Source organism: Taurulus bubalis (genome assembly GCF_910589615.1).
Source record: "Taurulus bubalis genome assembly, chromosome: 3".
Taxonomy (NCBI): Eukaryota; Metazoa; Chordata; class Actinopteri; order Perciformes; family Cottidae; genus Taurulus; species Taurulus bubalis.
In genome coordinates this window covers 29,108,906-29,132,443 of record NC_136591.1, presented here as the reverse complement: position 1 = coordinate 29,132,443, position 23,538 = coordinate 29,108,906, and the positions used below count along the sequence as shown (strand labels likewise).

At 39.8% G+C, this 23,538-nt stretch overlaps 1 protein-coding gene across 1 annotated transcript in view; it reads right to left on the bottom strand.

The window, feature by feature from the left end:
- Positions 1 to 3,759: 3,759 nt before the first annotated feature.
- Positions 3,760 to 23,538, bottom strand: part of ppp2r5a (protein phosphatase 2, regulatory subunit B', alpha isoform) — a 35,984-nt gene continuing 16,205 nt past the window's right edge. Inside the window, exons 2-13 of the mRNA XM_079216030.1 lie at positions 21,732 to 21,928; positions 15,098 to 15,199; positions 14,560 to 14,652; positions 10,190 to 10,320; positions 9,318 to 9,377; positions 8,725 to 8,833; positions 8,296 to 8,349; positions 8,078 to 8,128; positions 7,871 to 7,990; positions 7,359 to 7,486; positions 6,315 to 6,416; positions 3,760 to 5,773 (exon numbers count right to left, since the gene is read on the bottom strand). Coding sequence (XP_079072156.1) covers positions 5,521 to 5,773; positions 6,315 to 6,416; positions 7,359 to 7,486; positions 7,871 to 7,990; positions 8,078 to 8,128; positions 8,296 to 8,349; positions 8,725 to 8,833; positions 9,318 to 9,377; positions 10,190 to 10,320; positions 14,560 to 14,652; positions 15,098 to 15,199; positions 21,732 to 21,928 — 1,400 coding nt within the window. The 3' untranslated portion in view covers positions 3,760 to 5,520. The remainder of the gene's footprint in view (positions 5,774 to 6,314; positions 6,417 to 7,358; positions 7,487 to 7,870; positions 7,991 to 8,077; positions 8,129 to 8,295; positions 8,350 to 8,724; positions 8,834 to 9,317; positions 9,378 to 10,189; positions 10,321 to 14,559; positions 14,653 to 15,097; positions 15,200 to 21,731; positions 21,929 to 23,538) is intronic.

Sequence of the window (23,538 nt, the reverse complement as noted above, 5' to 3'; positions counted from 1 at the left end):
ACTTTTTTTTTTGCCGTCAATCAAAGGTACTATCAAACCCCAGTTAGTTAAATTGTTTATCATGGAGTTACATCCCCACCAGTCTGCCACATCACCGATGACGTTGATTGTTGTTTGTTGTTTGTCTCGTCTAACGTCTCATGTCTAATGTATGCACCTTCCGCCTAGAACAATTCCTCGTTTGTGTAAACATTCCTGGCAAATAAACGGTTTCTGATTCTTCTGATTCTGATTACGACCAGCATCATCTCCACATTTGGGTCCATCTTAAAGATGGACTCAACCAAAAAGGTATTAAATAATAAAAACTGTGTAATAGATTGCCATGTATTACATTAGATAGATAGATAGATAGATAGATGGTGAGCAGGGTCGTCCTTCAATCAGAGCATCGGCGGTTCGATCCCCGGCTGCGCTAGCCCATGTCGATGTGTCCTTGAGCAAGACACTTAACCCTAAATTGCTCCTGTAGGTGCGCCTACGATGTGATGGTTGTTAATCTGATGTGGCACCTTGCATGGTATAGCTCCTCTCATCAGTGTGTGAATGGGTGAATTATGTCATGTAGTGTTAAAGCGCTTTGAGTGGTCGGAAGACTAGAAAAGCGCTATACAAGTACGGGTCCATTTACCATGTACATTATGTATCCTGAACATGGTCGTCAGTGATAACACACATATGCAATTATTATAAATGTAGGCTATGTAATAAATCTACTTTCCCTTACTGCTGTAGAAAATGTGTAAAAAAAAAACACAAGTGTCATCTTAAAGATCCCTATCGTCACATCACAGATCACAAGGAAGCTGGCCGGCCACGGCAGGGGGACCGGGGCCTCCATGGGCTCTGAGGTCGGTCAGATCCTCAACGGTGTCCTGGCGGTGCAGGAGCGGTCGGTCCCTGGAGGGATGGAGCGGTTCCGCCCGCGTGGTGCTTTACATGGGCTGTGGCTGCTGTGAATGAGGGCGAGCTGCAGACCAATGAGCACAGATGAGCTCTGCCGTGAGGAGAGGGCACGATATGAAATGAGGGCATTTAGTAACACACGAGCTGAGCTCATTGCCAAACAGCGACATGAATGGTGTCTTCTATCTTTGACACAGGATTAGAACGTTTTAGAATGATGAATCTTTTTTATTATAGCTCTTCATTTCATATGAACCACTGTTAACACAATTGTAGTTTACAGTAGTAGTTTTCATGTGGACACCAACTGTTCAAATGTGCTTACACTACAGATTTAAGGTACCTGTTTTTCCTGCTGATACTAACACTTTACACATTGTGTGAACAGTAAGTACAACATGAACCATAAGAAAAGGCCAACGCCGTTGATGATGCAAGAGACACACATATCCACCTCAATAAACACACAGTATAATCCATTATCTTGTCATGTGATTACCTAAAATGTCATGTGCCATCCAAAATTTTGTGCAGTTTGCTGCAATATAATGCAAAATTAGCTGTGGACAGACACATAGGTATACACACTCACTCACCAAGGCACACACACGTGATCAATGGCATGATCCTCCTAGCAATAACAAAAATGCAACACGTTTATCTCTTCAGATTAATTTGGAATAGTTCATTAATGTTGAATCTTCAACCTTTGATAATCTTTTCCCAGCGTTAACTACAATGCAGCACAGAATGAAAGGTGATGAAGGCTTGTGATTAAATGAGCCGAGATGATTGCTACAGTAGAGTTTGTGTTTCAATAAAGACTTAGGCTGAAGTGTCTAAAGTTCATTGATTACCATCACTGCTTGCTATGGCAAGGATCTGAGCGCTTCTTCCACCACTGACCTTATAACAGGCATGAAAACGGGTCAGGGGTGAAAAAGGTGAGAAGGATATTACCCCTCTAGGGGTGTCCGGGGGCATGCTCCCCCGTAAGAAAAATTTAAATATTCCATATTTTAAAGCATCAATCTGATGCATTTTGAGATGCTTTTTTTTTTGCCAACCTGGGGAAAGCTGGAGAAACTTAACTTCAGCCATGAGTCAAAAATTATTATGGCCTCCTTACTAAGTATTATGCAAGCCATTTCATGCCAGCCTGTCACTGGGTCTAACAGTCAGACCTGCAAACTCATAAGGGGTGAAAAAGGTGACACCAGCGGGGCGGGGGAGGGCAGTGACGGGCGAGTCAGTGCCGAACAGCGTCACTCGTCGAGAAGCTGACAAACTATGATCATTATGGGTTTTAATTCTTCTTTTGTCAATACCCAAGTGTACATATACTGTATATACACACACACACTATCGTTCAAAAGTTTGGGGTCGCCCAGACAAATGCTCAGTTTCTTCAAAATTTCTCGCATGGAATAGTCTTCATTTCTAAGAACAAGAACAGACTGGCGAGTTTCACATGAAAGTTCTCTTTTTCTGGCCATTTTGAGAGTATAATGGAACCCACACATGTGATGCTATGCATAGGAAAGCCAGTTGTAAAGCTTCTCTCATTCTCTCAAAGCTTCTCTCATCTCTTTTTAATTAAAATACAAGTTGGATAAAATCTCCATTGTCCTCTCCTTATATGTAGTCAGCTGTCGGTAGGTAGAACTTATATGTAGTCAGGTGTCGGTAGGTAGAACTTATATGTAGTCAGGTGTCGGTAGGTAGAACTTATATGTAGTCAGGTGTCGGTAGGTAGAACTTATATGTAGTCAGGTGTCGGTAGGTAGAACTTATATGTAGTCAGGTGTCGGTAGGTAGAACTTATATGTAGATAGGTGTCGGTAGGTAGAACTTATATGTAGTCAGGTGTCGGTAGGTAGAACTTATATGTAGTCAGGTGTCGGTAGGTAGAACTTATATGTAGTCAGGTGTCGGTAGGTAGAACTTATATGTAGTCAGGTGTCGGTAGGTAGAACTTATATGTAGTCAGGTGTCGGTAGGTAGAACTTATATGTAGTCAGGTGTCGGTAGGTAGAACCGCCAGTGCCGCTGACTCGCCGCTCTCCTGTCTGACGTCACACGCTGCCACGGACTCTCCGCTGCCAGTAATCTCACTCGCTGTCTCTCCAACAACGTTAGCTAACGTGTTAGCAAGCTGACTAGTTTGCCATTAAAAAACTGGTGGGAGGGAAATGAAGCCGCTGTAGACATCTTAACGCTGATTGGCCAAGACTCGACACGTCAAAGATCTTCTATTGCTAAGATAATCACGACCTCAGTTTTTTTCTGTGTCCCACTCCAATCTCAGAAACGGCAGACAGTTGACGCCCCCCACCTCCCAAAAACAAAAACTTTTCGGATATACAACATTCACGTAGGTTACCTATTTTGGTTTCAAAACGGCGAATTTCGCCGAAAGTTGAGGGATTTTCATGTCTGTTATAAATAGAAAGAGCTTCAAAGGTCATTAACACGTGAACGTCTCATCCCATTGGATGATTGTAAAATTAAAAAATGGGGACATTTTTAGAAGTGTTTGATTGTTTCTGTGCATGTGTTTTGTGGTTTATATTTTTCCTGCTGTATTCAATTCTCTTATAGAAAAGATCTTGTGCTCAATTGGAAAACTTGATTAATTAAAGGTTATGTATAAACTATGAAATTATAACTATTCAAATAAATGCATTTGTCGCATGAAGCAACAAAAATAATATGCTCGACTGGGGTCGAGCATGCGAGCTCGATGCCGATGACGAAACTGGCTCCATCTGTTGAGCTCCGCGATGTACTACAATTCAACTCACTGGTGAGCGAGAGAACAGGAAAAAAAGACAAAGGTAGGAATGCTTTGAGTAGAAAGATAAAGTAGACTTTATTTTATGGTGAAACCTAAATAAGATCTGCGATTACAAAACAGGTTCCCCACACAGTTTTTTTTTCCATTTTTTTTTTTAAACGTCACAGAGGTTGGAATGCTGTACTGACAGAAAGGCATCAACAAAGACTGGACCTAAAAATATGAACTTAGAAGTAGTAAGAGAGCAGACACTCGTGGGGTTCAGAGGGAACACCATTCAATTTAAAAAATAAGTCACAAGTTGTTCCTATGATCTACGGCAGTCCGATTAAGTTCATGAACATATTTATCAACTCCCAACGTCGGAAACTAAAAGCAAACGTGAGGTTACAGTCGGGAGATGCGGGGAGTGAACAGGCGTTGATGGTAGAGATTACTTGGAGTCATTTTCTTGATATCACTACTTCGTAATGAGCCTCGTTTGGATATAAAAACTCACAGAACACAACATCAGCTTCTTGTGAATTGTAAAATGCCAAATAAGTGGTAAGACGAGTGTAAGTCTTTGCTTCTCAGCGTCGACGGTGAACCATTTACGTTCCTAAGCACTGACTGCACGTTCTCAGACCGAGGAAACAACACACTGTACAGAACATCTTAAATTGAGTGGCATTTCCCTTTAAGTAGCTTCCAAACTAACACATACGCATTTGACAAATATGCACTCAAGCGCATCCTGCATCCCGTCATAAACCATCTGCAAAAGGAAACATTCAAAAATATTTGCCTCGTCAATACTCTGTCGGTCTCGTGTGTGTATTTCTTAATCTACTACTTTAAGAGGAATAGTTGGACATTTTGGGAAATACTTTTATTTGCTTTCTTGCTGAGTGTAAAATGAGAATATTTAACTGTGGTATGGAGCTTCTCATCTAAACCCATTCTTCAAATTTATTGAAGTTTTCCTTTAATCCCAGTCAGGCTGAACATCTCTTGAAAGCCCCGTCTCAATACTTGAGTGTAATCTTATAAATGCAGGTGTTGTGTCACAACATTTCACGTTTTTACCCAGATAAAAAAAATATTTACCAACACCTGAAACACAAACATAATCTCATAAATGTTCCATCTTTCCCTAATTGTGAATATAGTCACTTTACAGAGATATCAATCCATATCTGGGATTATTAATCTTTAGGATTTTTTTCTTTTTTTTTGGCCACGAACCTCCCATTCTCCATCTCTAACGTGAGACAACTGTGCTGTAGCTTCTTCTGCTCCTGATACCAGTCCTTTTCTGTCCATCAATGCACATTACATGTATAATGATGATCTGGTCCCATCTGCCCCCAAAATACTCCCAAAACCCGCCGTTTGCACCCATGTGTTGGCAGCAACAAGGAAAAGCACATTAAAAAATAGACATCTTTAAATAGCTATTCAGCTCGTCTAAGCGCAGCACAATCGGAAACATTTAAATTCAAGTCATTATTATTTTCTCCCCTCCCATGTATCATACAACGAATATAAACAAAAACAAAAAATCATTTTCAGTTAAGAAACTAAATGTGAATGAATAAATCTTTGATCAGACAAATAAACAATATACTGCCGCCACACTGTAACATCCAAAAATAGTCTTAAGTTGAAATATATATATATTTTCTGCCAAAGAAATGCTGGCGTTCTAAGTCACTCTAGTAGATTTAATATACTGTTGAGGTGTAATTTGTGTTTTTTCTGTCTCCGTTAATCCTCTCCTGACAGTCCTGAACACGATGTCAAACCGTTACGGAATAAAAAACTGACATCCGGTGTCATTTGGCACATGGGGTGCTCTCACTGGCGGCCGCTCCGACGTCAGGATCTTTGTTCTCTGGGGTGACGGCTGCAGCCTCCGCGCTCTTGTCCTGGTTGTCATTATTACTACTACTATTGTTGTTGTTGTTGTTGTTGTTCTGGACACTTGGGAGCCCGTGGCTGTTGTTCTGGACCAGAGCGGCGCTGCTGAGCCTCAACTCATCCAGCTTCTTCCACAGCTCGTCCCTCTCCTGCTCTTTCTTCTTCTCCCTGGAGAAGACGACATACAAAAAAAACAAAAGAGAAGAAGGAAAAAATAAAACACTGACGAGTTATATTCATGAAAGAAAGTTGAATCCGATGACTCAATTCACCATAAAATATGTCGACATATGTCCAAAAACTTCAAAAGAAGCTTAGAATAAATTTTAAAAAGAAGACATTTAAAGCCCTACTATCCAGAGACTTTGATCTGGCACTCAAAATTGAGCTCAGGTGCATCCTGGGCTATATCTAGAGTCCACCTGGGGCTATTCAATCAATTGGACATGATTTAGAAAGGTCCCTCAATTCACAGCACTTGTCAGATCAATTTAACAGTTGGTTTTGAAGGTGACCGCCTGGAAGAAAACCAGCGGTACTTAGGACCCTGAGGAGCTGCTGCATTTGTTAATTCTTTCAAAGTGAAGGGTTTTTTTATGTGTGCATTGGCAATGGGACAATTTACTGAAACTATCTCAGTGTGTGTCAAACATGATGAGATAAAACAGAGTTAAATCTGATTCACAGTCCGTGTGAACCTGTGACTCACCGTTGCCGGTCTGCTTTGTAGGAGGAAGTCAACTCGTCAAACAGCGTGCAGTTCATTTCCATCAGTGTCTTCAGCACGTTGTAGACCAGAGCTACGATTGTCCTGCAACACAGACACAAACAAAACACATCAACATGGACATCAAGGTGAAACTCAGTTAGTTAGTTCACCTAACTGGTTAGTTCACCTAAATATAAAAACAATTTACAAAAAAAGAAGAAGAAAAAGACAATCATGCAAGGGAAATATGTTGCTTTTGAATTATTCGATTCAGCAACATAAATAAAATTCACCTACTTTGTATGAATGTGACGGCATAAATCTCAAAATTCGGGTTTATTAAACCAAATCTCTCTGCATGACTGTACACCACCAGGTTTGAGTGGAAAAATCATATTACTTTTTTGTCATGAAAGAAAAACAATCTTTTAAATAAAATGTGTACGACCACACAACAGTAATTTTACAAAATATATATGTAACTACTTGTAACTGGCCTTGCTTTTGAAAATATGTTATTTCACAAAGAAAGCTTGATACATTTAGGTCAGTAACTTAATCTATATTTCAGAGACACTTTTGAAGTAAGTGGATGAAATCACGATCACTGATTTGGGAATTGGATGAACGTATTGGAGTTATTATTTTTCGTATTAATGTTTTCATCTCATAGTCCAGGGAGTAATTTTAACTTTATATGTGTTATTGCTTTGTTTTTATCTTTCATTAATATGAACTCTACCTATACAATAATTAAGGAGACATACTAGTTCAATGAAAATCAGTTATTCGTGAGTAATACAGAAAATGTATGCAACGGTTTTATGGCTTTTATGACCGAGCACAATAGTAAACGACATGCGAGACAGTGTGTCGCCATGGCGGCGCCTACATGTCTGTCTGTAATGTGTAAACATAATGTTAAGAACAACACATACAGGCAACATTACAGCAAGTTTGTGCGCGTTAATGTTCCTTCTTGTGTATAGAACCAGATAGTTCACAGATTCAGTGTTAGTATGCGTCACTGATTGCGGTACTTACGGGTTCCAGTGCTCTTTGGAGATTCTGTACAGGCTACCAAACATGATGGGAAGGACCTTGTCAATGTTTTCCTCGATGAGGCTGAGAATGTACTCGTTATTCCAGAAGTACAGCGCTCGCTCCGCCACCTGCCAAGACAAGAAAAAAAATGAACAACGGCTGCAGTCGGATGGTGTTTGTGCTGCTTAATGACCCCTTTTCTTTTCAATCATTGAAGTTAACTCAGCAGAAAATGAAAGTTCAGATGAAGGAGAGAACAAACACGCCTGTCAAACATAAACATGATGGCAATTTCCCATGTCAGGTCTGAATAAGTGCCAGAGTCTCTTTAAAGTCACAGCAGCAATCTTCGAACTCTCTGATTGAAGGATGCAGTTTGAGGTGCTGTTGAACTGTATTTCATTACAGAGAGAGACGTTTCTGTTAATCAGCCTCCCATCACACTAAGTAACAGAAACAACTGTCAGTATATACGACAAAGGTCGGAGATTGAGTTTGTGTCATGAGAGTACCTGGAAGTGTGGGTTGGCCACACATTTAGAGATCTGCTTGAACAGCGGCTCCTGGATTTTCTTGAATTGTGTTGGCTCAATGACATCCAGAATCTCCTCAATTTCACCCAGAAACATCACCTAATTAGACACAAGTTGCAGAACGTGAAGCAAACCGATGATCTGGTTGACGCATGCGTTTAGTGTATTTCTAGACATGCGGATTACCTCTTTCTGGCTGCAGGTTTTTGGCCAAAACTTCAGCAGCCCGCGGATCACCTGCACAGAAAAGATAGCAGAAAATCTCATGAAAATGTCTCAGGAATGAAAAAGAAATAAAACAGCATGCTTGAGTGGGTGGTTGCTGGCACATTTTTCTGCAGTGTAGACTCATTTAGTGCTCAAGGCTTTGTGCTTTGAGTGGGAGGAATGATAAAAATAAGTACCGGTTCGGTGAGTGTAGGATCTTTCTCCAGGAACTGGACCACACAGTAGGCCAGCTGAGGGACACAAAAGAAAAGAGTAAAAGTACACACTGTTCCCCAAAACTGCATCAGACTAATACTGATGTCATCTGAAAGGATATCTCTTCTTAAATATGTATTTAGAATTAAAACCTCTGATAAATGTTATTATTCTTATAAATCCCCAGTCTGTTCATGTTGATATATATTTGAAACACAGCAACAAATCAGTGAAACGGTGCAGTTTCACTTCCAAGCCACCAGGAGGTGCTATAGTCCAGAAAGGACATGATGACGGTGCTTAATCCTGCAGAGACACTCCTTAACAAGCTGCACATTTTAGATATACAGCTAAATCAAAGTGATTTCTAACAAAACAACATCATTAATATTAAAAACAGTTTCTCCTACCTGTGCATGGAAAAGGGCCAGTCCTTTAGCTGTATGCAACGGGATGAGCACCTTCATCAGGAACTGCTTGTGCTCGGCCTTCAGAGGCAACGCAAACCCATTGATGATACTGGAAACAGAAACAGCAGCACCGTGTTAGACAGATAACTGTGCAGGAAGACAAACACACAACATGGACTGTTTGCAGTAAAGCTGTGACAACAAGACCAGATTTCTTTGATATTGAGCATTACAGATTTTTCAAATCCAGCATTCTTTAACAGTGATTCAAATATTTACAAAAAATGTCAGTGTTACCAAATATATACGTAAAGTACCCAAAGCCAGTGGCTGAAAGTTCTACTTTTTCAAATGCAGCCAGTATTTTTCAACCTAACGTGTTTACCATCTACTGAATGTGTCATGAAGAAGTCTCGCCGTTTTGTTTACACACTCTGCAGTTAAAGCTAGTTAATGGTGATAGATTACTTCTCCTTGTGTAGCATAAATGGGCCACACCTTGAATTTCGTTGTGCAACCCTGTATTGTAGAATGACAATAAATGAACCTTGATATCCATGGATATTAATGATTGACAAAACTTTATTGCTCACCTCCCCAGGATTTCTAGAAGCTCAGCCACGCCGTTGAAGTGCTCGGTTTCATAGATGAACCTGCCCACACACACGCACACGCACACACACACACACACACACACACACACACACACACAGAGATACACAGAGATTCAGACTGCTCCTAATACTGTGCTCCTTTCAATTATTGTTACTCTGACTTGGGAGTTGGCTTGTATAAACACAATTGTATGCATTCATACACATGCAGACTAAAAAAAACTTAGTATAAAGCTTTTTTATGAAGTTTGATAAGAAAGCGTTAAGTCTGCTATGAAGGTAGAGCCTGTACAGGACACAGGCATCAGTAGTATGTACTTGATCAAAAGACTATAAATTCTTTACTTGATAAGAAGTCTTATTTAAATATCCAACCAAGAAGGAAAAACGACACGTTTAGCTGCTCTCATGCGACTTAATGATCCAAACAGCATTGGCCTCCCTTGTAACCCATTTCCATCTCTTGTGGTGCAGCCGTGGTATGTACAGACAGACTCTGACAACTGTGGCACTATTTTTATTCTCAGTGGCAGATGGTCAAAGTGGGTCGTTTTGCCACCTTGCCTGTTGGAAACGACATCAAGGGCCCCAATCATCTATAGCCCATTGTCACACAGCAACAGGAGCTGTAAAGAATCACCTCACTGCTGTTGAGAATATTTGACGCCTCCATCTGAACATGTTTATTCCTACTCTGTTTTAAAAGGCTGGTATAATCTGTTCTTTTTGTAATGCCAATAAGAGAAAATAGCGACAGGAAATAAAAGAAAAAGGAAGACCTTGACAGCGGGAAAGGACATGAAACCTGTTTCCCTGTCACATTGGTTGCCTTTTTTTAACATTTCACTCACCGCAAGAAAATGTTGTTGATCTGCTTCCTGATGAAGGCACGCAGCCCCAGGAACTTTCCATAAATCCGATGCAGAATGGTCTTCAGGAAGTCCCTCTCCCTTGGGTCCTCACTGTCAAACAGCTCAAGGAGCTGAAAGGACAAACACACACCAACTTAGTGCTCAGTCCCGATTCATTCAAAACAATTTTTTGTTGTGAATTGATAATACAATGCTATCTTTTGGTCATGTGTTGTTTTGTACCATTTCAACACAAATGCAGGGTTTTGGTGGTAAATAGTCTGATTTGTTAAGGTTTTTATCTTGTTCTGTTGCGCTTCTCTGATTAATTAGTGTGAAGTGAATGTGATGTTGGTTTTGTTTCATACTGTTCCCATTTTCCCTGATGTATAACAAGCCTTCACTTTAAAATGCGGTGGGCTACCTTGATATTGATACTTCAGGGTGCTGCGATTACTTATTGTGAAAATAGATCTCTCTACATCGCCCACCGCTAGACTACCATTGAAGAGTCGGAGAACCCAAGAACCAGTGGAAGCCTTCTCTACCAGGCTGAACAAAGTCAGTCGAGTGTCAATAATCAAGTCATATCACACCAGCTACCAACAACTTATAAAACAAATATACAGTGTGTGTGTCTCAATGCTCTGCATTGTAATTACATTTGAAACAGCTGGTGTTTAACAGCTATTTACAGCAACATGTGATGGGTCATTATTATAGTACTGTTGAGGGCAGCCAATGCCACAGAGCTCAAAAGGAATGTTTACAGGCTCACATCAGCTTCAGTGAGGCACTTATCTTTAACTTGCATGTCATCAGCACCTTGGTGACGGACCTGACAGTCTATTTTTACATCTGCGCAACTCCAGGGAAGGTTTCCAGGGATTTTGTCCAGCTCTACAATTTAAGGGAACCTTATCAACCGATTCAAAATGTTTATTCATGTTATGGTTTGTGTAAAGGTCGGGCTATAGTTGTATACCTTATTTCACCTGCTATCACAATGGTAGTACCAGCCAAGTTACATCAGATTAATGTACATGGGACAAAATCACAAATTTGACTCAAAGGTCATGTAAAAAGAAAACTGTATGGAGAGCATACAGTACCCTCTATCTAGACGTTGGGAACTTGTGATGCATCTATTAATTTTTGTATCTTATGGTCTAGCCCTTAACAGCATGACACCTACTGCCTCATGAAAATAACACTTTTACGTAGAGGCGAGGAAGAAAACTGTGAAAATACTGTAGATGAAAAAAAAAAAAGAAATTATTTTCTAAAAATAATTCACTACACCTAATGTTTTGGTCAAACGTGAATCCTTACTGACCAGACAGAAGATATGACGTTGAACTAAAGTTGATAGATAAGGACACAATGGGATACAGACATTGGACCTGACTTTATTATGAAAGAAAAGCCTGAGGTAACTTCAATAACCAATCACAAAAGGTCACACTGGGACCAGTACATGTCCCAGAGTAACTCAGTGGGTGAAGAAAAACAAATCATTACTCTGCTGCATGTTGTGTCCATCTGTAGTTGGACACAATCAGAGAGGCATATTCCCATCTCAATATTTAGGAAAAAAACTAAGATATCAAGAAGAGCACGATTCTCCTCCATGGTTGAAAAATAAACTCTTGGTAATCACATATAAACAGTCCATCTCTGTTCTTTTCATAGTTGTGAGAGGAAGATAATCCACTGTGAGGTAACCAGGTCATTACTAAAATTAAATGAGAAACTCCCCGACTAAAAGCCCATCTGTCCACCAAACATGACTGAGATTAAGACTTCAAAAACAGACAAGAGCAACAAAAAAAGGGGATATGCATAAGTAATGTTAATAATAACATCCAACAGCAGTTTTTCTATTTCCGTATAAAACCTCAGGCTCCATCTGACGCTTGCTGGGCGATGTCACATGTTTCAGCCTTAGGTTCATCTGAACGGAATTAACTTCTTAGCAACTGTGCTAGCAGAATAAAATCAAAAATAATTTAGTGCGAAATTGACAGTCATACGATTTTACTTCATTTTGTGATTAAATGTCTTCCCACACCCTTCTTGATTGAGATTGCTTCTTGTGTTTGTAGAGCCTGTTCTCTCTCCAGGTTACAAGGTGGAGAGCAGGTCGCCTGGTTCAGGCTCCATCTGTTTGACGAAACCTAGAAGCTGCTTGACATCCTCCTGGGTCCTTCTTCTTAATATATGCTCACATTATATACATCATTTATTTCATATAGACCGTCTTATGTTGTAATTTTATTATGTTGCTTAATCTGGACACAACAGCTGTTCGTCCTGGAAGTGAGATTCCCCCTCAGTTGCTCTTCCTGAGGTTCTTTCAATTCTTTGCCTGTTAAAAGGTTGTTGAAGGTTGTCGAAGGACAGATTGTTGTTGAAGGTTGTCGAAGGACAGATTGTTGTTGAAGGTTGTCGAAGGACAGATTGTTGTACAGATTGTAAAACCCCCTGAGGAAAATGTGTGATATTGGGCTATATAAATAAAACTGACTAATCACCACGCTCACACTTGAAATCAACCTAAAAACACACCAAAGACATGCTTGAATGTGATTATTTTAACCACACATGCAGTTAGTTGTGAAGCAAATGTATGATACAAATGTGTGTACCTGGCTGCCTTTTCAACATATAGCAGGACAAAGCTACCACACGGTTTGTAGCTGTCTCACTTCATATTCACTCACCTGCTGTCATATTATGAGAAAAACTAATTAACTACTAATTAAGTAGCGAGTGAGGTAGGAAACCAGTGGTGATCTGGATCCTTAGGAGCCGCTTGAAAGGATATGACACAGAGTCTATCAAGTATAATGGTTTTTGCTACTTCGGGATGTTGTAGGACAAGAATCATTGGATTTGCAGTTGACGTCAACTTGCTCCAAGACAATAATACAATAACCATAACAAACACATAAACAAAGGTCTAGTACAAAAGTAAAATACCATTAATGAGCTCCAGGGGTTGTCTTAGTTTGTATTGCATTAGTTTAGGTGTGAAGTATCTTGGGACTAAGACTTAAATAATGTATGGTATACCCAGGTAACCCTAACAAGGATCCTCCCTCTTTGTGGCTTTGTATGGATGCCCTGATACCTCATCCTTTTGATCACCACGTGTTCTTTTTGACCACTGAACGTCATGGCTGCTCTTGTGCTTTGATCTCTTTGGTGTATGTGAACATCTCAGAATATTGGAAGACCTGTTCCTGCGCTGTGTGTATTATGATAACTGAAGTTAATCCAGACCACGGGCCGTCTTTCCCTGCTTTTATTGCTACCCAAACCTCAATACCAATGCCTGCTTGTTCCCATCTTTCCAACCACAGTCCTCCTTTTCTCAACCTGAAGAGTAAACAACCGGCAGCTATTGAAAGCTGCCTCACGACACATTCACATCATGGAAAGTTGGTCCAGGCACCTCAGATGTGGCCCGGCGAACATTCCTGGCCCTGTGGTCCTCCGTTAGCTGCTACTTCATAAGAAGTGAGGCACTCCTGGAGGAGGTGGTACTGAGCCAAGGCGGATGTAGCCGAGCTACAGCTCATTAATGGTTTGACTCATCCAACTAATAACACTGCCCAGTCCCAAAACACTTCACATTGTGTTGCTAATTACAGTTATTGACCACATTAGAAATTCTAGTAATTTGAACCACCATCTGCAACAGCCAATGAGAACTGTCAGGAGCAAGTCATTCCCCAAATAAAATGCCAAAAACTCAATGGTTGTAACTTCTAAATGTGAATATACTTCTATGATAGATAGTAAACTCATTATATTTGGGTTTTGGACTGTTGGTCAGGCAAAACAGGACATTTAAAGATGTCACAATAGAGTCTATTAACAGCAAAATGTCAGGAATTCTCCCAAATTGCTGACATGTTTTATTCTAAATAATGAATGGTTTGAGAAATTAATCTGTCGATTGATAGATAATGAAAATAATCTGTAGTTGCAGTCGTAATACTGTCACAAAACTACCAACTCAACAGTCTGATATCTAAATAACAAACAAAAAAATAGGAATAGTTATTGATAATACATTTTCATCGGACAAAGTCTTCTTGAAATGTGTTTTGTTGTTGGTACTTTATAAACACTGTTACTGCTGTGACCTGAGAGTTCTCCGACTGCTAACCAAGCCCTGATGAATTTGGAATTACACAAACTATTGGTAATATTGTAACGCTAATGTAATCTTCTATTAAGAAATATAGAATAATGACTGTAACTGAAAACATTGTCTTATTTTAATAAAATAGGTTCACGTTTACACAATCATCCTGAAAAGCTCTTTTAAAAATGTTTAAAAAAAAAAAAAAGACTCCTACCTGCAGAACAAATTTCTGATCGATGTGACGCTTCGCAATGCTGGGCTGGAAGTCTGGATTCTCCAGAAAGCGCAGCAGAAACTCGTAGACCAGCTGGAAAATAAAGAAAAAAGGAACTAGAGTCACCGCGTCGCAGTCGTTTGCCTCCGCCAAGCACTCAAATTGCAGTTTACATGCATGTCTGTTCAAAATGTAATCACTTCATCATTTCATCATTTCTCCCAATTAGACATTTGTGTGAAATTGTCAGAATTAACCAATCAATTCTTGAATTACGGCCCAAACACATTGACCTTCGACCACCAAATTCTTATCAGTTCATCTTTGATTTGTGTCAAATTTTAAGACATTTGCACACGGAGTAATTTTCCAGATATTGCATACACAATAATTTACCAGACGGATGGACAACCCGAAACATAATGCCTCAAGCCAAGGCTGTCGACGGCGCAGAGGCACAAAAAATAAATAGAAATACCTTCAACCTACAACACACAACGATGTGATCAAAAGGGTGATGAGGACAAATGGCTCTTACTTGAACGTGAGGCCAGGAAGCCTCGAGAGTGGGTTCATCCTCCTCTGGGTCAAAATCTGGGTTGTCACTTGGTGGAAGAGTCCGGAATATATTGGTGCAAATCTGGAGGGGAGGAGAAATACAAATGATCAATAAAGGCTTATTAACAATAAAAAAAAAACACACACATTATTTTAACATCCCAAGCGAGTATGGGAGGAGGAAGTATTCCTTACTTAAACATTCAGAGACTTGATGGGTAGAATAGTGAAAATCTAATAGGATATAATATAATATGCATCGGCTCAATGCCTATAAAGCATCACTTACAAGCTGGTTGTAGCTCGATTCAAAAACTGCCTCTGTAATATTGCTCACCACACTCCCCTCCTTACTTTAAAATATATTTTTTTTTTAAACACACATACACCATGTTGTGTAGAGTGAATGAGTAAGACAGTGTTCTCATAGCGTGACAAACCTTGAATACATTTGGCTACAGTTAATTTGCCCTGTAAGCCAAATAACTCAGACAAGGAAACAGACACTGGCATCCACCTTTTGAGCAATCTAGCTATAGTTATGATCAGTAGCATGACATTTTAAAATCTGTACCAAAGACTATCATTGTTGAAATAGCAGCGCCACCTCTACCCCAACTGGTTATTTTTTAGCAAAGAGTACATTTGAGAGAGGCGCACACAGCATTGGGGAGCTGGAAAATCATTTTTCTATACAGTAAGATTATTGTCATCATAATACAGTTATGTAATGTTTTTTTGTAATTTACATACACTAAGGGGCCACTTCATGAAGCACACCTGCCAAGTTTTACCTTGGTCACAGTTTTGCTTCCTAAGTAATCTGGATTGTTCAAGAAAGTGATTTAAAATTGCTGGATACATTTATTTTTATTAATACTGACTTGATAGTATCACACTGACTGCCAATTTTACAACTTAACTTGACTGCAGCTCTTACGCAAATGTAAAATCCTATACTATTCCAAGGGGCACACATGATCTAGTTTGGGTTTTAGTCTGATCTTGGCATGAGCAGAAAGGACTGGTACCCTCATGGTCTTGTGCTGCTGTAGCCCTTCAAGGCTGAATGAACTGTGGCGAGCTGAAGGACATCTCTGAACACGCTGTTGTGCCGAGCTGTTATTTGCCTGCTTGTGTCCTTCCTGTTATTTTAGTGAGGTCTGACAGTGTAAGTGCAGCTGTTTCTGGGCTGATGAAAACACCATCTGGACACAACAATTGTACAAACAGTCCAACATCCAGCATCTCGTCCATTCTTTAGCCAAACAGTAAGAGATGCTGTTGACTGCCAGCGTGCTTTTTACACGGTGGAATGCATGTCTGTCTGCAGGGAGAAGCACTTTTGACAACTTTGCAATAAAGTTGCACACATAAGTAGGGCTGTGCGGTATACCGGTTCAACCGGTACACCGTCATACCGGTGGTGCATTGCCGTCACGACTGTTGTCACTCTTCAGCAGGCAGAAACATTCAATATTCACAGCTTTAACTCAGGGCGCAGGGGATGGAGCTACTTATATGTCAGGGGTACAAAGTTCAGTCATAGTTTCACATTTATAAAAGTACACGGCCGAACTGCATGATGGGTAGTCCTGTCAAACTCTATTTTTAAATGTCTACTCTTCGCTACGTTTACACTGATTGTCCACATTACTCCGGAATTTTAGAGGACCGAAAAACGAAGGAGTTTGTTTTCTTAATTTGTCACGCTCCTATCACACCACCCCTTTCCGGAAGAAAACAAACAACCGGTGATTTGTTTCAACATGGATAACGAATTACAAGCATTGCAGCGGACGTCTGAAGTCCTGGATTGCAGCTTTAACGACGGCGATTGACACAAAATGTAGGATTTTCCTTTTCTTATTTATTTTCATTTTCTTCTGCACAACTATTGTGAATAGTTGAATAAGCATCAACTCCAACCTCTAAAACAATAAGAGGTCAGACTTTCTGTAACTAAACAAACAATATACTTCCTGGGTTTCACATTTTGGCCTTTTAGCTTAAAATAAATTCCCTTGAAGGTCATCAATATGGAATTCAGAGAATATCTATAGCCTCCACATAGCTGAGCCGGTGCCAAGCAGCTAACGGTGCTGACAGTGCAAACAAAGGTAACAATGCAGTCCGAGCTAACCTTGTTTACCTGAGGATGGACACTACGCGTCTGTGGCGACGCCGTGGTTGAGACGGCGTTATCAGCAGTACTGCAGCGTGAGGGCAGTAGGGAGATATCAATGCTATGCATATCATATATAGAGAACCTTTAAACGATTCATGTATCACTAATTAATGTAAGCAGATTATGGTTTCCTTCACTATAGCAGCCTCTTACTCCAAAGACTGTGCTCACCTGTTGGCTCCAGTTGCGTCATATCTCTGTGACTGGCCTACGTCTACTGTATTAATCTGCGGGTTAAGTCAAGGTTCCTGACACGGGTACTGAAGGTTTTGCAGGAAATAGAACAAGCCTCTCGTCTCTCTTGTGATATAAAAATTACATACATTGAAATTGTCTTTTCTCTAGATATATCATAACAACTTTCACCTGGTGCGTGACTATACAGCCTTTTTGACCACAGTAATGGCACATAGTTATTTTATATAAGCATCTGTATGCAGATGCTGATAATGGGGCAGATAAATAAATCAGTGAGTAAGCTCTCCGTGGCATATCACGTAGCTTTCCCTGGTGTGAGGCTAATCATTGGCTGAGTTGAATCAGATGACTCACAGACTTGGTTGCCAGGCGGGACATTGCGGGACGACCAAATCGCCAAACTCAATGCTTCAAAATGGCATTCAACAAACCAATGGGTGGCGTCACGATGACTGCGTCCACTTTTTACATACGGTCTATGCCTATACACTGGGAACTGTAGTATAATATATAAATTACTACAGTTATAATACTTTTTATATCTAGGTTCTGTCAGGAGTCAAAGATGCACATATCTAATGAGTTACATTCACAACACAAACATTCAACATTTTTAATTCCCCCAGTCACTTCAAAAAATAAATACAGTTGGACAAAACAAGAGAAAATATTGTGGGAGGATAGCAAACATGGGTAGTGTGTGAGGACGAAAAAAAGGAAACTGGGACTTGTGTGTAAAACTAACGTAGGAGGATCCAAAAAAAGGCTGTTTCTAAGTGACTCGCTGCCAGTGAAGGCAGTGTGCACATGTTGATGACAAGAAGGCTGTAGCTCTGATGGGGTCAAACTCAGGGTGACAATAGCACCCAACACCTAGCAACGCAGAGAGAGAGAGACAGAGAACGCGTAAGCATTGAATGCAGCATTAGCAAAAAGGAAATTCAAGCAAATAAAAAAGGGGAATTATAGCTCAAAGATGCTCTTTTCAACTAACCTGCTGGCTATTTACTCATATCTGGCACAGATAAGATAGAATACAAACAAAACTGTCTGAGAGATGAGATTTTCTATAATAAGCACTAATTATAGAATTGGCAAATAAGGCAAAAGCTCCTTTCACATAGATGAGAAACCTGGCTGTTTGTACTCCCGACAACCTCCGTGATCAAAGCGGTCCTCGCTGCAGAGGAATAATGGACAGCACTTTAAACCCTCAGCTCTTCATTATAATGTGATGCCAAGCATGGAGTATCCGGGAGAGCTATTATCAACCCAGCCTTCTGAGTGCAGCTGCTATTTGCTTAACCTCATTCAGAACACTGTCTGTAGTCCGGGACTGGGTTTCTCTTGAGCTCGACCCTAACAGATAAATTACATTACCACTAAGAAGGACCACTGACGATAACTGTGCACCGGCAAAAGTCCTTCATTTAAGCTACTCGAGCCTTGTGAACCTGCTAGTGTGGGAACCCAAGAGAACACTGATGCGCAATGTGCAACCAAGATAGTCCACGTTAAGTAGCTCATTATCCAGTTGACGACCCGTTTCTCACACACTTGCAGTTGTGCACTTTCCTGCCTGTTTTTCTGCCAAAGCATGAATGAAAAAGTATAATTGTTGCCGGTCAAAGCATATTTGACTTAAATTAACAACAATTGAACATAATTGATAATAATGGAAAAAAATAAAGTCAGACTTTTAAAAATAACTGCTTCTGGTTAGTAAAAAGTGAAAAGTTAACCATGCCATGTTTCAGACACGACACAGAATCCAATATATCCATCCAGTAATTACCACAAGGTCAAATGTTTAGATTAGAAAAAATCCATGATGGTTAAACTCGAAAAATAAGACCCAGTTTGAAAATAATAATATATTTAGCGTTGCTTCTGTTTATTTGAGCTGTATTTGTTTGCTGTGCTTGTTTGTAGAGATTAACAGCTTTACCAACGCCTGACAAAGTGAAGGTAGAGAGATGGTGTTTAGTTTAATTCTAGTGTTCTCAGCAGCCATAACTCATCATTTGAAATCTAAATGATGTCTTTGCTGTGTGTTTTGGTTGCTTTAAGGGTCGGAACGGTACAATAACAGTGTGCAGCATGTTGCCAATAAATACTGTACCTTCAACACAGATGTTACAGCAGTTTAAACATTGACATTAAATGTTAGATGGCTGACGCATGTCAACTTTTTATTTACCTTCCTATTCCATGTTGCATTGCCTCCCTGACACTAATGTTTGGCAAAGTGTGGCGGCAGTACCTGCATTTCTTTTTGCATTTTTGATTACAACTGAAGCACTGTTCATGATTATTATTTTATTGGAAATGGCCTAGTTCTCAATTACTGTAAATAGACATCTGAACCACACAAGACAAATAAATCCAGGAAATATTATTTAGCACATGACAGCTGCACAACAGTCCTGTACTGTTGGTAATTTGGTGGAAACTACTACTTAGACTTTGCACTTAAACGTCACGTCACTCTGGTGATTTCTATTATCCAGAGCAAACTAAATACTTTGAGAAAATGTGCAGGAATAATGCCTAATGTGAATAAACCTTATTAATTCATCACTCTCCAACCAATATATATGTTGGGTAAAAATGTCTGATTAATGTGTTTAAAGCAGGAACTCTCTCTCTCTCTCTCCACTCTCTCACTCACTATCCAATGAAAAGGCAAAGAAAGCAAAAATAACAAAAATAAAAACAGGTCACCCTGTCTGTCTTCAACCCCTTTGGGAGAAATGGTTCAAATTGCATTGTTCTGCAGTCATTTAGTGCAAGAACATATTTTCAACAACTTTCAAAGACTGCCAGCTCTGCCAGTCTTTTTCATTGAGCAACTTATTTCATATCTACTGCCTAAACAAAGTAATTATCCAAACCTGAAAAATACTTTTAAAGACAATAGTGAGAGACGAACTGAATTCTAAATCAATAGTTGCAAGGTATGACCTGGATTACCGCCTGCAGTCCAATAATAATCTGAAAACTAATTGACTCGGCTGTGCTCATTCGTGTCCATCATGATAATCTGCAGTGTGGAGTGAATCACTGCAGAACTGACAGCGCTGTAAATGTTGCACATGAGTCATTGTTGTACTGTAGGAGGAAACTAGGCTGCTCAGGGCACCTGCTTCATGAACACAGGTCTACACTATGCTGGCCTCAGATACTTTGCAGGGGGTTGGTTTTCAAACAGACTATTGCGTAATCAGATTCCTGCAGCAGCCAAAGTGTTAATCACCGTTAACCTGATCCTGCACTCTGACTTACTTTGAGTGAATGCACTCATGGAAATACTTTATACATCCAGATAATACGTTAGTAAAATATTACTGCATATAATTACTAAGCACTAAAATGTTAATTTCACATGCCAATGTTCAATAAGGGACTTTCTTGTCCTCGAAAACTTGAAAAGAATCTCTGCACCTGAAGGTGAATCGATGATAAAGGTCCAACAGACCGAAATTATGTATATAAATACATATAACAGCTGTTAGACAGTTATTATACATGTGTATGGTGGACAAATCTCTGGGATTGATGATGTCATGTGACCTGCATTAACAAAACTGCCCCATAGAAAATCCCTGCTTCTTGGGGTTTGGATTCAGGAGAGTAAAAAAAAAAAAGAAGAGTGAAAAATGTTCCACAAAGATAATTGTATATGGGGTTTGTTGCGTGACTGCCTTTAGCTTACTGTATGCTATTTAGGTTTTAAATGAGGTTAGAAGTTGGTCTAAATCGTAGTCAGTGGATTAATTTCACAGAGTGAATATGACTGTTAGTGTGACTCAACCTCAAACCTCTGGCAAACATAATCAAGGTTAGCAGTATTTTCCTTCATACTGGTTCATGCGTGTGTCATCATATACGCTTTCAACAGCAGCAACTGCTAGTAGAAGACAGTGTTGAAAGATAGCAGCTATTCTTCTCATAATCAAACCTGTTTTTAAGAGAAAACGAAGAAAAAAGAATTAAAAAAAACAGTGTCAGACTTATAAACTTTGCATGAATTGTATTTAGTGGGTGCTGCGTGGGCGAGGGAAAGAGGAGGAAAGAAACAGACAAACAAAACTTCTAATTGCAGCCAGAATATTCATCCTGTGGATTTAGTGCTTAAATGGAAGCAGTATAGTGAGAAATTAACTACTGGTTTTCTAAATCTAAAAAGTCCACAGAAACGTAAAGCCCCATTTAAATCAATGCTCACCATATTAGTGATCTCTGGGTATGTAGATTCCACCAGCACCCCTCTGTTGGTGGAAACATAGTCCACAAGCTCGTTGAGCGTGGCCCTCTTGATCTCCTTGCTCTTCAGGTCCATCACCGAGTCCAGGAAGTCGAAGAGCATGCAGCACTGCTGGAGCTTCTGCGTGAACAGCTCCTGCTGCTCTGTGGAGGGGGCATCTGCAACCACAGAAAAGACATGACACTGAGTCACTGCTCATACGCACAAAAGAAGTGTAGCGATCTATGCAAACAGGTTACAGATGGGACGGGAGAGGACAGCGGCTGCAACCTGTCCCCGAGGTGGTATGACTTGCTTGTGCAGAACTGCAGGAATTGTAAACTGGTGAAATGTATTAAGGCATTATTTAAGCAACTTTTTGTTTTGAACATCTCGAAACAGTTCAAATCATCAATGGATGGAATTAAAGAAAAAATAAAAATTCCCATAAATGTCCTAAATTGCTGGTTTATTGCACACTGTTACATATCTAACTTAGCCGCTGGACAAACAGACACAATACCAGAGGTGACAAAAGTATTCACATTCATTACTCAAGTAGAAGTATAGATACTAGGGTTTAAAAATACTTCTGTAAAAGTATCAACTCAAGCTTTTTACTTAAGTAAAAGTACTGGTTTAAAAACTACTTAAAAGTATAAAAGTAAAAGTAATGTAAGGGGAATGTTTTTTTTTCCATTAAGGACAAAGCCGCGTCTCAGGGGCCTATAGTGCACTACCCCACCTCCCTCCAAAACAATAATTTTTATAAAGGCCATAATGACTATAATGTTTTAAAATGTTATGTTGAAAAATGTGGGATGCACTAGGCTACCCGTTTCAGCTGCATATATGCCCATTTAAAATGATCACATTTTATTACAATGCAAATACATTAAAGTACCATATGTGTACTACTGAGCATTAACATGCGTTTCATGGAGCGGAAGACATGATAACTAGTTGCCTATAAGTATTGTAATAGTGCAAAATAGGCGGCGGCGGCACAAACACTTAAAGCTGTGGTTCTCAAACTTTTTCTGTAAATAACATAATTGTGTGACTCATCTGTGCTTTTATAAATAACAGAATAAAGAAAATTGCAATCACTTTCAAGTAAATCAGATTGCCCCATCAGACAATGTTTTGTGTAAGTTCTATCTGTGCAAAAAAATACTCATAATTAGTTACTACTAAATAGCTCATTGTGGAAAACAATAAGCGTTAAAAAAAAATTGCCAAACAAAACAGAATGAGTGCAGATATGTGAACCATCAGGTTGTATCAGTATTAGTGGCTGCAATGACAGTTCAGAGAGCTGCTCCGGGTTCAGAGAGCTGCTCCGGTTGCTCCTCACATGAGAGCTGCTGTTGCATCTTCACCCTGGGAGCGTTTAAAACGCAGATATAGCGGTCTACTTTTCACGCGACATATTTTTCGACGCTCTCTGTCCGCTGCTGTGTGTGCTCAGCGCTCACCTGTGTGCGCACGCACGTATCTGTGGGCAACGGGGCGGAGAGTTTTTTTGTGTGTGTGTTTTTGAACGATGACAAGTCGGAGTGAAAACAAACCAAAATGAAATAGTAACGAGGCTATTTTTAAAATGTCGGGAGTAGAAAGTACAGATATTTGCGTGAAAATGTAAGGAGTAGAAGTAAAAAGTCGTCTGAAAAATAAATACTCCAGTAAAGTATAGATACCCAAAATTTCTACTTAAGTAAGGTAACGAAGTATCTGTACTTCGTTACTTGACACCTCTGCACAATACACCGATGGATTTTGCCAGACG